The following is a 13,614-nucleotide window of genomic DNA, read 5'->3' on the forward strand; positions in this document are numbered from 1 at the left end:
CTTCCCCTGGCGCAGCCCTCTCCCTCCCCAACACCTCCTCCTTTGTAGTAGTGCTTGGCGAAGCCCTGTCGGAGAACTGCACGCTCCACCACCACGCCGTCGTGCTGCCGGAGCTCTCCCTCAACTTCTCCTCTCCCCTTGCTGGATCAAGAAGGAGGAGACGTCCCCGGGCTGTACGTGTGTTGAACGCGAAAGCGCCGTTGTTTGGCGCTTAGATCGGAATCAACCGCGATCTGAATCGCTGCGAGTACGACTCCTTCATCCGCGTTCTTATAACGCTTCCGCATCGCGATCTTCAAGGTTATGAAGATGCACTCCCCTCTCTCTCTCGTTGCTAGTCTCTCCATAGATTGATATTGGTGATGCATAGAAATTTTTTAATTTCTGTAACGATCCCCAACATCCGGCTATATAACCTAGTTGATCAATTAGAGCTAGACCTAGATTTTCTAATCCTCGTAATTAGAAGCCAATGTGGTTATAATCTCCTGCCTCTAATACTCTGGCAACTATTAGTTCTGGACGGCGAAGTGTTGCCGGATCGTGAAGAGCGTACGCTTGCAACCCGTAGAGAGGTCGTGCTTTCGGTTTTCCATTCGAGGGACTGTTCGTGGACGGTTTGCGGGATCGTTCATCTATGGTTCGAGGGATTCTAAGTACAATCTACACCGACTCGTTTTCATCCCCTGCAACTCGCAGTCGGTAACGAATTGATCCAAACCGTTTATCGCATCTTCGTAGTGTTCCTGGGTGATCGTAGGGCAATTTTTTTGTTTTCTTCTACGTTTCCCAACATGTTGATGCCACTAATAATTTGTAGTTGTTGTGGCATATGAAGTGAAGGGGAGCTCATGGTGCTATGAAGTTGATTGCATGGGAAATTGTTCTACAACTGCACTTGCTGCTCAACCTAAATACATGCCTTGGATTTCTTCCCAGCTCTAGTACATAAAGTTTTCAAATTAATATTCTACTTCCAGTGTTCCTAAATATAAGTCTTTTTAGAGATTTCAATGTGGACTACATACGGATCAAAATGAGTGAATCTACATTCTAATATATCTACATACGTCCATATGTAATTCGCATTGAAATCCCTAGAAAGCTTATATTTAGGAACGGAGGGAGTAGAACATAAAATTTTGAAATCCGCAAACATTTTTTTAATATATGGTGAACATTTTTCATATACAAATTAATTGTTTTAATATATGGTCAAAATTGGTGTAATATATGCTGAAATGTTTTTAAATACATATTGAACATATTTATAATAAATGGTGAACATTTTTTTAATACATGACGAGCAGTTTAAAAATACATATTGAACATTTTATAATACACGATAAACAGTTTTATAATACTCGATGAACATGTTTTGGAATCCTGAACATTCTTTTTGAAAACACAAGCCATTTTCCAAGAAAAAAACAAAAGGAATGAGAAACCCAAAAAACAAAAGGCAAAGCAAAGCAAAACAAAACAGAGAAACCTACAGAAAATACGAAACAGAAAAGGCAAACCGAACTGGGCTAGCCGGCTCGCCGTGCCCCAGTGGGCGTCGTGGCGGTTACATGGGCCGCTCCTCGAGAAAAAGAAAGGTCAGTCCATGGGCTGGTTCCAGTACACGGGCCTCGTTGTGGCAACACGCCATGTAGTTTTCGCGGGAATCCAATGCCGAAATCGCCCACCGCGGGAACCCAACTTCGGTCTGGTGGCTTCTGGCGCCTTCCAGACCCCTCCACAAGCTCCCACAGCCGACGACCGCACTGCATTTCATTTGAATTTCAAAAACCGAAAACGGAAAAACTTTCTCTCATCCCGAGGAGAGGCGGTTACGGCTGCCAGAGGAGCACGAGAGAGGCCACCCACCCAGCCAGCCAGCTCACGTGCCGCCCTCGCGCCCCCCGCGGCCGCATCCGGGCCGTCCGCGCGGACAGCTGGCCGCGCCCCACCCGAACCGACGCCCAGGATCGAGCGAGAGCGGCGCGCCCAAGGCTTGGCTTAGCGTCCACGGCTCCTCCGGCTATATAACCCGCCCCCCACCCGCTCCCCCTCCGGCATTCCATTTCCACCCCGCCACCGCACCACCACCACCACTGCACCAAACCCTAGCGGGCGAGCGAGAGAGGGAGAGACCGCCCCGACCCGCCCCAGCCATGGAGAGATCCCGCCGCCTGCTGCTGGTGGCGGGCCTGCTGGCGGCGCTGCTGCCGGCGGCGGCGGCCGCCTTCGGGCCGCAGCCGGGGGCGCCGTGCGAGCCCACGCTGCTGGCGACGCAGGTGGCGCTCTTCTGCGCGCCCGACATGCCCACGGCCCAGTGCTGCGAGCCCGTCGTCGCCGCCGTCGACCTCGGCGGCGGGGTCCCCTGCCTCTGCCGCGTCGCCGCGGAGCCGCAGCTCGTCATGGCGGGCCTCAACGCCACCCACCTCCTCACGCTCTACGGCTCCTGCGGCGGCCTCCGCCCCGGCGGCGCCCACCTCACCGCCGCCTGCGAAGGTACGTCGCGCACGCCGCCTCCCTCCTTCTCCCTCTCTCTACGTGGATGGATTTTCTGTGTTTGCTTTCCTGCTTACCTAGCGCGTAGTTCTCCATGGCTTCTCGGGTCGGCAGTGCTCCGATTTGGGTCGGTTAATTTCCTCGCTGTTCTGCCGGATCTGTCGGCACGGCGCGCGGCGTCGGGTTCTCGCCGTCTCCCGTGGCGAGCGACCTGCGCAGCGCGCGCACGGCCTGGCTAGCTTCATACCGCTGTACCTCGAGACACACGGAGCGATTTAGGGTCTACCCTGAGTATTTCCTCATCATAGAATGCATGTGCCGCTCGCGATTGTTTCATCGATTTTAGATCTGTGCTTGTTCCCTCTAGTTAAGATGGATCGAGCGCCGTACGCAGACGCAGAGTCTGCTGCTCGAGTTATCTACTGTCGTTCGACCATATTTGCCAGCTTCCTTTTGACTGTGTTTATCGTGCAGTAGCAGTAGCCATGTCCACGCCTTCTTGTTTTGTTTTGAGACGATCATCGTCGAGATCGATTCCTGCTCCATCCCGCTCGTGATGACACTCTGTTTCGAACCGCAACGCGGCTTTGCTTTCTGCGGTATCTTCTGCCTTGTTTTTGTTCTGTGCAGTACGTCTTGCGTGGTCAAAAGTAAAAACTCTTGCTGTTCGATCGACCGAGGCCTGAGTTGGCCGAGCTTTTCGCTCTGCGGTGCATCGCCTCTGCCCCTTTTGCCAAACATTTCCATGTTGATCCTCTGGCAGCGCTGCTTTTTTGCATGCGGTTTGCGTAGCCTTCCTCAAATCAAATGGATCGCCTATTGGCACTGTTTCTTTTCTGGTTGCGCACGTCGTCACCTCCTACTACTTTTCCCAGTTTTATTTACTTTTGATGAAGTACGGATGAATCGGCTGGTAATTAACTTTGGTTGCTGTGGATTTTGGACGCAGGACCCGCTCGCCCGCCCACCATCGTCAGCAGCCCAGCATCCCCGCCACAGTCGCCTCCTCCTCGCCGCATGCAGCCACGTACGGATCTTTGGCTCTGTCTTGCTCTTCCATGAGTCACTTCTGGTGCACTGCTAGTGATCAAGCAATTTAAAACTTTAATTCTCAAAAACGCTTACTTTAATGACCCTTTTTACTGATGTATGTATTCTCGTGATTTTTTACTTTCTGTAGGTAATCTCATTGCCGATCCATGTAATCTCTTCTTGCTCGCCAGACCGCTAGTGCGCACATGCGCTATAGTTGATAGGAATCCGCCGAAAGGGTGCTGCGTGAATGTAGTTAAAATCGTGGAGCGGGATTGTCTGTGCTGAAGTCCCTGAAGTGATGCTCTCCGCACTTGACTCAATTAGGCTTTGGCAGTTTTACGCTAGGTGTGGTGGTACCTTGCCTGTGCCGAGTGATCAGACAGACTGTGAAGTCTACCGGTCGACCCCGCCCCCACCAGCAATTCTATCGCCCCCACCGCCATCACCGCACCAGTCGCTCTCACCACCCTCACCACGCATGACCACTGCTGCAAAGCCTCATTCGGTGGCCTCCTCTCTTAGTGAGTCTTGGCAACGCATCGCGGATAAGGTGGGGAATGCGCCCAGGGGGCTGTATATCGTGTTAGGCGTCATCTTGGCCCTTTCTGCAGTCATTGGGATTGGAATCTATCTGCAGTTACGTAGTCGAGGTTAGTTCAATTTAATTATACTTGCTCCTTAAATAAATGCTGCAAATATTAGATTAGCTGTTAGCTGACTAGTTTCTCGAATTAAAATCCTCAGCGTCTACATCACGTACGGGGTCCTCGGCAGCACCAGCACAGGCGGGGCCCAAAGGATCACGACAAGGTGGAGAAGCGATAAAAGAAACGAACCGAGAAGTTGAGATGTCCCGTCGACAGCAATTCGCAGCGGGCACTAAGGTGCACTCACGCCGTTCTTCCATGACCGTACAGGCGGCCCCACTATTTCCACCGGAAGTACCAGTACCGAGTGCCCCTCCGGCGCCCATAGCTTTAATGTGAGACTAGATAGCCCTGTAGTCTAATTTTCTCCAAGAGGTAATAGCACCATGAATCCATAAACTTGCAGGGCTGATGATTTAGTTCAAAAGTTGCAAAATGTAACTGAGGACTCTTACAACTTGACCACTTATGTGATGTTTTGGTTCACAGCGAATCACTGATCGACAAGTGGCAGTCCAGAGGGTGGGCACAACGGCCCCTCCTGTTTCGTTGATTCAACCCGCACTCCGCCGCCTGCTCCGCTTCCCCGACTTCTACGCGCGCCTCGCCGCCGCCCGCGGCGACCTCTGCCTCTGCGTCAAGTACCAGCTCCCCGGCGAGGACCTCGACGCGCTCGTCTCCGTCACCAACGACGAGGACCTCGAGCACCTCGTCATCGAGTACGACCGCCTCCACCTCTTCCGCGCCCCCCGCCGCGCCGGGATCTGGGGGCTCGTCGCGGGGCTTCCTCTTCCGGGTCTTCCTCTTCCCCGTCGCCCCGCCTCCCCGCCCAAGCCGCAGCAGGAGTTGCAGCGCGATTGGTACCTCGACCTCAAGTCCGCCAGCTCGCCTCCGCTGCCGCCGCCACCGCCGCTGCAGAACCAGCAGATGCAGCAGCCGCAGGTGGTGAAGCAGGAGGCGGTGCCCGTCCAGTCGCCGCCTCCCGCGGCGCCCATGGCTGTGCCCCAGTCCGTCTTGGTGGCGTCCAAGACCGGCCCCAACTACCTCTTCAGCTTCGACTACGGCTTCATGCCGCCGCCGGCTGCCCCTGTCCCAGCGCCCTTGTCCAGGAACGGCAGCGACGACTTCCTCACCCGCGCCTACCCTCCAGCCACCGCCACCCCAACCGCAGCAGCAGAGTACTATGTTACCAAGTTCCCGGAGAAGCCTCCAGTCCCGCCTCCATCATCGGCTCCCCCTGCGGCGGCCTTCCTGCCGGTGCCTGGCAGGTATGGATCCGTTGCGCCTGGCTCTGGCGCTGACCCTGGCCCTTTCTTCTTCATCCCGGCGCCGCCCCATGGTTACTACACCAGCGCCAACCCCGGCGGCACCTCCTACTACGCCGTCCCGCACAACAACGGCAATGCCAACGGGAACGGCACCGCACCGGCCCCTGCCCTGTCGAGCACTCAGGGGTCAGGGCTACCCGCAGGTGGCGTACGACAGCAACGGCCGCGCCGTCTACTACACCGGCCTGCTCCCACAGTACCCGTCGGCCGTCAATGGAGGCGGCATGTCGACGTCCGCAGCGGTGCTCGGGACGGAGCCCTCGAAGCCGGTGGCGGTGAAGACGACCGTCTCGTGAGCGATCGCCAGCCAGCTCAAGCCGCCTTTCCTAAATTCAGTATGGGTTAACAGAGTCTGCCAGCCAATTTTCGTTCGTTGGTTTGTTCGTGATATGCAACTAGGAGTGGTGCTGCTTGGTGTGCTTAGATGTACATACATCCTTTGTGGACATAATGGATATTATATTAACATGTTGGAGTAATTAACTGCAATGTCTCTTGAGTTTTGTCACTGCTGCTTTGTTTTGTTTAATCCTCTTGAGCTGATTATGTTGTTGCCAATGTCAATGTGGCTAAATTGACCATGTGATCTTTTGTGTTCTTTCGAAGCAAAGATATGAATGAGGATGCAAATATCCCAGTGACAGTGAGGCTCCTAGTATTTTGTTAATGTGCATGCCAACTAGCTCTGCAGAATGGAAGCTCTTGCCTGATGATGCACAGTGGTTTCCTGTGTTCTTCACGGGGAGCTAGGCTGCTGCATTTATGTGTGTGTGTGTGTGTGTGTGTGTATGAGCAGCCGTAAATGCTGGTTGTTATGTTTGTGTAGCTGCACGGGAGATAACCATGATTATCTATGTCGGCTGTGGTTTCTGATTCTCTCAGATGGATTGTTGTTTCGGTCGTTTTTGGTTCATGATAACCATGATTATTTAGGCTGTTGCTTTTGACTCTCTCATGTTATGAGATGTTGTTTCAGTCGTTTTTGTGAGTTTACTGCTCAGCTTTGGGCGCTGAATTTACTGAAACTTGGTGGAGAGCATATGAAGGGAGCAGAGCACGTTGTTGTTTTACTTTTTTGCTGATCAAAAAATGGATGTTGAAGCTGAGATTTGACGAAATGTGGGCCCATGACCGTGCGTGTTAACTTCTGTGAGGTTGTGTGCTTTAATAATCAGGCAGCTGCTTCTGCAGGTAACACAACATGTCTTGTCTCTGGGCCAGGCCTGATCATCCTGATGATACTGTATTAAGACACCTGAGCTGTGCAAGACACTCTTTGTCTCTCTGAAACGAAATTTACCCTGTTTTGTCACTTGCTTTGAAGAGCTGTGGAGGGTTGTGCAACAGGAGTGGCATTAAATTCAGGTGGGGTGTAGTGCGGGTTGAATCAAGGAAACGGCAGGGGCCTTTGTGCAAAAATGCTAGTGCTGCCCAGTCCACCCTCTGGACTGCCACTTGTCGATCAGTGATTCGCTGTGGACCAAAACATCACATACTCAATTACATTTTGCAACTTTTCGACTAAATCATCACGCTTTTATATTTCTTTACAGAGGGAGTAATAATAATGGCTTAATGCCATAGGTAACAGCAGTACATAAGTGAACACATTGGTAAATAATGGATGGTATCTGTGCAAATCTAGAATAATAATTGTACCTTTCACAACAAACAAATCTCAATGGCACCTTATTCCTCTATTTCACAGTATTTCACAAATCACAACAAACGATCAAGCATCTATATGCATGTACCAAACCATTTACCTTTGTAGGAGCTTCCCAACTTTGCCTTCTCAGTTTTATGGTCTCTCCCACGGTTTAGACTCCGTACCACCTTCGCCGTCACCACCGATGATCGATCCCGATCGTTGAGTCGAGTCGTGAGGCCATCAAAGGGGCCGCCGCCTCCCTAAAGCGGTGGTTTGCCCTAAGACGGTTGAGACCAAGTCGATGGCACAAGCTAGATGAAACCTAGCCCATCTTAAAACCTTGAACCTATCCCATCTACAAACCTAGTAGAAGACCAAAGCAACAAATTTAAAAGGAGGGACTAGTCAATTGTATTTGTTTAAATCCACATGGAGAACTGAATATTTCTTCTTCTTTGCTGAAACGAAAACCAAAGCACATAAATGCATGATATAACATTAAGATGATCTGCATGTAAAACTTGTATACTACATATTCCCTTGACATGTATAATTAATATTAAAAAAAATGACAACGTAAAGCAAAGGAAATTGACAGCAAGAGAAGTAGCTAGCTAGCAAATAATTAGACATAGACCAGGTAATCAGTTACATAGAGAAGCTTCAGGTGCAGAATATAAGCACATAATTAAATCACGAGAAATACAAAGGATCATAAAGCAATCATTCGTCGTGAGATACCTCTTAATTTTTCTCAAATTTGAAATGAACTTTTTTACACACGGCAACTGAGTATCATTTCATGTAATGTTGTACCAAGGATAGGAAAGTGATGAACATGAACTAAATCTCAAAATTCGTATAATTTCCATTGTTTGCTATCTAGGACAAGGCAGAATCACGAGCAACTAAAATACAATAAAGTAAGTCGGAAGCACTTAATAAGAGGCCTGACATCGGGCATATGCCATGGAAATATAGTAGTAAGCCAAAATGTCGTTTTTTTGTTGATTCCTATCTTTTACCTCTTGTAACAAAGAGCATGGAACATCAACAAGTGTAACATCATCGTCAGTGTAGACCATGTTTGACACCAAAGTCTAGGAAATAAATACAAAGGAAAGATGTTAAAGTGTAAACAGGGGAAAGATCAAGCAGCATTAGCTTAGACAAGGAAAATCATATACTGGTATCCTGCAGTCCTTCAGGGGGCATGCTAACATCAAAATACGCCGACCTGAAAAGGTTTACTTATAGTTAGTCCTATAATTCAACACAATCAGCTATCAGTAATGTCATCAGTGGCTCATAGTTTATTTTGAACTTCAAGGATGTCAATCAAATAAAATGTTAGAATACATAGACATGAGCACCAATCAGATGTAAAAACATTGTAGAATAAAGTTTGAAATTGACATTTTCAATTTACCATATCAAGCATGTTAATCTTGGTACGTTTTCTGTTGAAGTTGAACAAAAAGGGGAGACTCAAAAGGGGCATTGCAATAAATTCCCTGCACTACAATAGACACCCGCAGTAGATTGTTGAACATCAGATCAAACATTGCGGCACTGCACATCATCACTAAAATTCCTTCGCAACAATTGATCATTTCGAATTAGTTCAGCCCTGTACATCATGATTTGGTGATGCCAATATTGCCATGACCCCATCACAATGTTGTATAATTAATTGTTTAATGAAAGGTTAACACAGGGAGTATAATATGTATATCTAGTCCAGCCTAATTCTCTTCTATATTTCCTCTACATAGTCAGAAACTCATATCCCAAGCAATGAGCCATAACTGGAGCTTCACTGCGACAAAATAATGACCGGTGGTCCATTTCCATGAATAAGATCATAAATCCAGATAGCATAGTACAGATCCATGCCTCGATTCTCATCCATCAGGCTACAAATTAAAAAAAAATGGGATTATCAAGGCTAATCACCAAGTGTTTCAAGTATTGAACAACCAGAGAAAGATTTAGCTACAGTCATACAACATGATTCATGTGCACAGGGTTTTTTTTTCCAAAGCATGTGAATCAAATTGACTTACTAATTTGGTCAGCTGCTGTCACGATTTAGCATCTTCTGAAATTAATCAAGGGCAATGGATGCATATAGAGAAAAATCAGTAAATGGTCACATCCTGAAGAAAATCAAATCAAGAGCATGCTTCTGACATAAATAAGAAATAAAGAGAGAAAGCTATTTCACCTAGGGCTTGAATCGTCGATCTGTCCGTGGCGATGTTGTCCATGGAGAAGCACACTGAGAAAGAAAGGGGAATGGGATGGGGGCATCGCTCTGCCAAGATGCTCGATTTCCCCAAGGTCTCCTCTGCCTCCTCTCGACCCCGGGAGGCAACTTCCCTGGAGAGAAAGGAACCCAGCCTGGAACTTGCAGCAAGATTACCACCTACAGATAAAAACTGGAGCACTCAAGCAGACGGCTTAGTCAAATCACAAAGAGAAAAAAAGGAATAAATGAATCAGGGGGAAAAGTAGAGCAACGGGGAGGAGAAGGGGCAGAGAAGGCACACCCACCGGTCCAGATTTCGTCCCCGACGCCTTGGCTAACTCAAGCAGAGCCATCTCCCCATCGATCATCTCCGCGTCGCCCGCCTTGGATCTGTGCGATGGATGAACGAGGTGCCGGTGCAGCACTGGAACCGCGCAGGTCGCCGCCGCCCAGACCGTGCACCACCGTCCACAGGTTCTCCAGATCACACCCGGCCACGGTGTCGCCATATCGGCACGTCACAGGAGCAGACATGGTAGCCGCCATGGGCAAAGCAGAGTGGAGACAGTGGCGTGTAGCGGAACCAGCAGCATGGAGATGCGGGCAGAGAAGGACGGGCTGAGTTGCGGGCGGAGCTGGGCAGGTTGAATCGCGGGCGGCAGCGGCGGCGGCGGGCGGTTTTGGGGGAGAGGAGAGGGGAGAAGGCTGCGTGTGGAGGAAGAGAAAAGAAATCGATTCTGGTGTGACCCCCTGATTTCCTTTTTCCTCTCACACCCAATCACCAATGTGTTTCTTTTGTCCTACCTGCGATGACGTGGAACGAGCGAGAATGCGCCATTTGCGCGACCCGTAATGGGTTTAATGTTAATTTCCAGTGCTTTTCTTGTATGAAATTGAACAGGGCTGTGTTGTGTGCTTGTAAGGAAATTGGCATGAATGAGATGTATTGTGCTGCGCACTACGGAAGGGAATGAATTGAGCTGTGCTTTTTGCTATCATTTGAACTGATCTGTGCATATTAACTACTTCAGCAAAATAGAAAGGAACAATAAACACCATACCAATTTTAGAACAACTCTAGCAAGAAAACTGTTAAATGGGATGAACAGCTCCAGCAATATATACAGGAAACTGACTGGAAATAAGAAAACCCATACATGAACACAACATGACAGGAATCAACAAAGAACATTACAGGGGCAAAGAAATAAGCTCATATATGAGAACATAGAGCAGTTCAGAGGGAGTTTGTAAAGCAGATAAGCAAGTTCACTACATGAGGATTAACATTCTCATGAGCATTACATGATCATCACACCTGACATGATCACTCAATATTCATGAACATACCATGCAATTAACATATGCATGTCAAAATCTGATTGTGCAGTTCACAGCAGAATAGGCAACAATGAAATTATGTTTTATTTTTGTGAAATATGGCAACCTGCGTCTCTAACAGACCGTAGGTATTTATTAATTGGTTGCCCTCGTTTAGACACCCAAGGGGAATAATATTAAGGCTATATTGTGCCAACCACATAGCAGATAACAAAAAGGGTATTTACTGTACAACTGGCAATAATACAAGAACTTTCATGCTTATATATTTTAGGGATGTATACCATAGTTATGAGTTTATGTAAAAAAACGAAACATATGTTATTCAACTAGAAAACAACGTATCATATGCGGACACAATATGTATATCCCACCCCCACCCCAATATGCGGACACATTCTGAACATTTCATAGGCTAATGTAACAAATATGACATCCATCATAATAGTGAGATAACGTTCTGTTGTGAGGTTCAGATAGCAAAAAAGACAATGTACCATATCCAAATTAGCTCAAGATAGATGCAGAAATAAAGAGAATAGCTTCAGGTGCCGAGTTGATTAAAACATTAATATATATGCTTCATATATGTATTCTAGATGCATCGGTTGACCTTGAGGGTGTGGAATTTCTGCTGATTCACAACCATCCCTGGTGGAAGGAAAACCCAAGGGGCACTGATGTTGCATGAACCAGACCCTGCAACACAACAAATCAACATCAATGAACATCATCATTCAACCTAAATAGAAAAGCAGGCCTGGAAGGAGCAGGGAAGGTAGTAGACCTTCCAACAAGCATCAGGATCACATTGGACATGCCGGGTCTATCACCTGGATTTTCTTGTACACATAATAATCCAATGTGTAGGCACTTGAGAACCTCACTTTCAGAACAATTGTGGTGCAATGATGAATCCACCACACGAGGGCAGTCACCGATTCAGTGAAAAATCAGTACTTAACAGGTTTTTTTCTTTCTTGAAGTGTGTAAGTATTACATGTATAAAATGATCAGGAATGTTTAAAATAGGACATGGATATAAACTGCATATAGCATTAACCTGATGGTGGCAAAATCTGCATAATCTTTTTTTTTGTAACATAAAATGTGCATAATCAACTTTACAACAGCCAAGAAGGATACAACATAGCTTCCTAACAATGCAATATGCACCTTAGATAATTTAGTATAAAATCAGGTATTTTTTTAGATCAGTAGGGCAGGGCATACAAATTATCTATCTGCATTTCAGCACAACGTACATGATATGTCAGTGGGATAGCTAGAAAAGGCAGGCCACCTCTGGTCTTTACACTAATGGCAAACTCATAGCACTCTTATCTATATATAATACAAATGAGTCTAACTACACAATACTTACCAAGATAACTCGTTACAAATTGTAGCTCAATCCTATCCTTGGATAGCTGGAAAGAGCAGGCTATTACTACCCCTTCATTCTTTCTTCAGATAAAGGTCTCCAAAATACCTTGTCAAATATTCAAGCCCTTTAATGTTTTCTTAATTACCATAGATCTAGTCTTCCACTAATCTTTGGTGACCTAAGCCACATTACACAGTAGTATCACCTGCCCCATGTTTTGAAAATCTTTGTATGAGAAGAAGAATTGGTTTGATGACGACTTAAGCCAGGTAAAATAAAATTGACGAAGATGTATATGCAAGTTCATAGAAGCAGCATACCAAGTACTCGGACGGACGATGGTGAAATTGTTGAGCTGTCGGCGCGCTCGACCTCGAGGATTCGTCCATGCCTGGGGACCCTTACAACAGCCCACGCCGGAGCAGGAAGACGCGTCCCTCGGCAGCGGGGGACGGGAGCACGCACAGCGGACACGGGCGCCGCCGGCAGTCGACGGGAGGGTGGGGATGGCACGACCGCGCTGTCGTCCGCAGCGCCTCATCCCCTCGCCCACGCACCCTGGACTGTCCCCGGGCCGTCTCCCTTCCGCGCAGGTCGAGGTCGGCCACCGCCGACCGGCAGCAGGGCCGGCGTGAGCTCAAGGTGGAGGCCTCCCAGTCGCTGCTGAGTGGCGGCGTGATGGTGGATAAGGAAGGGGCCGCGGCTCAAACCGGGGGCGGGAAGCCGCTGACTCCCGCGGCCGGCGAGGGGACGGGAGATGGCCGCCGCCGCCATGCCATGAGCCGAGCCAGAGAGAGGGGGAGCGAGAGATGGGCCGGCAGATTCTGATGCCACAAATTTTTTTTTCTTTCTGTTCTGCTCTTTTTCTTCTGCATGCATAGGTGCAAATTTATACTACTCCTTACAAACAAAAGCAGACACCTCCTTTAGCTCAAACAAACAACAAAGTGCAACAATGTATTTCTTTTCTGATAACCGAATACATGTACGGACCTCAAATAAAAAAGATACTACTACATGTACTAGACCAAAGTTGCAATGTAAACGACATTTATTCATACATCATAAGCAACTCATCCCCTCACTGTAAATTAAATCCCGTGTAAGGCCTCAGCAGACAGAGCACCAAACTGCTTGCTAGCCAGGGGCTGTTGGCGTTGACGCCCACGAGCTGCTTTTCGTACTTTTTTTCCCACCGTCCGCGATTGGACTGCTCCCACCATAAGAGGGTGTAGGAGATGGCTGCCCACTGGACCACCAGGTTTGCTTCGCGACGAGTCATGTACACTGGACTAGGCCTTTCCCATCGAGACCTCAACTTGGCATTGAGGCCGGAGAACCGATTCCCCTCGCATACCATTACGATCAAACTGACGAGTGCCGATCTAAGTTTGGACACGCTTGTGGTTTGTGGATTGTAGTTGGCCAGAATGCGGAATGCATCGATGGCGGCGGCTTTGCCCAACCGAACTTTG

General features: G+C 48.2%; 3 protein-coding genes across 4 annotated transcripts; 2 read left to right on the plus strand and 1 right to left on the minus strand.

The window, feature by feature from the left end:
- Positions 1-2,159: 2,159 nt before the first annotated feature.
- LOC123089889 (non-specific lipid-transfer protein EPAD1-like) lies at positions 2,160-3,819 on the plus strand. Its single transcript, XM_044511440.1, has 3 exons — positions 2,160-2,499; positions 3,449-3,526; positions 3,680-3,819. Exons 1-3 carry the CDS (start codon positions 2,160-2,162, stop codon positions 3,817-3,819), a joined length of 558 nt encoding a protein of 185 aa, XP_044367375.1.
- A 193-nt stretch (positions 3,820-4,012) lies between these two features.
- Positions 4,013-5,998, plus strand: LOC123089890 (uncharacterized). The gene is made up of 3 exons (XM_044511441.1): positions 4,013-4,184; positions 4,279-4,418; positions 4,671-5,998. Exons 1-3 carry the CDS (start codon positions 4,013-4,015, stop codon positions 5,853-5,855), a joined length of 1,497 nt encoding a protein of 498 aa, XP_044367376.1. The 3' UTR covers positions 5,856-5,998.
- Positions 5,999-7,123: 1,125 nt separating this feature from the next.
- Positions 7,124-12,926, minus strand: LOC123090671 (uncharacterized). Of its 2 annotated transcripts, none has more exons than XM_044511997.1 (7): positions 12,460-12,926; positions 11,540-12,344; positions 9,717-11,451; positions 9,388-9,601; positions 8,348-8,397; positions 8,186-8,260; positions 7,124-7,523 (listed from the first exon to the last, which is right to left on the minus strand). In XM_044511997.1, exons 3-7 carry the CDS (start codon positions 9,918-9,920, stop codon positions 7,401-7,403), a joined length of 666 nt encoding a protein of 221 aa, XP_044367932.1. In that variant the 5' UTR covers positions 9,921-11,451; positions 11,540-12,344; positions 12,460-12,926; the 3' UTR covers positions 7,124-7,400. The 2 variants fall into 2 exon arrangements, with proteins under 2 accessions (XP_044367932.1, XP_044367933.1); XM_044511998.1 differs by having other exon boundaries at positions 7,124-7,618.
- Between the last annotated feature and the right edge of the window lie 688 nt (positions 12,927-13,614).

The sequence above is a fragment of the Triticum aestivum genome, chromosome 4B (genome assembly GCF_018294505.1).
Source record: "Triticum aestivum cultivar Chinese Spring chromosome 4B, IWGSC CS RefSeq v2.1, whole genome shotgun sequence".
NCBI lineage: Eukaryota > Viridiplantae > Streptophyta > Magnoliopsida > Poales > Poaceae > Triticum > Triticum aestivum.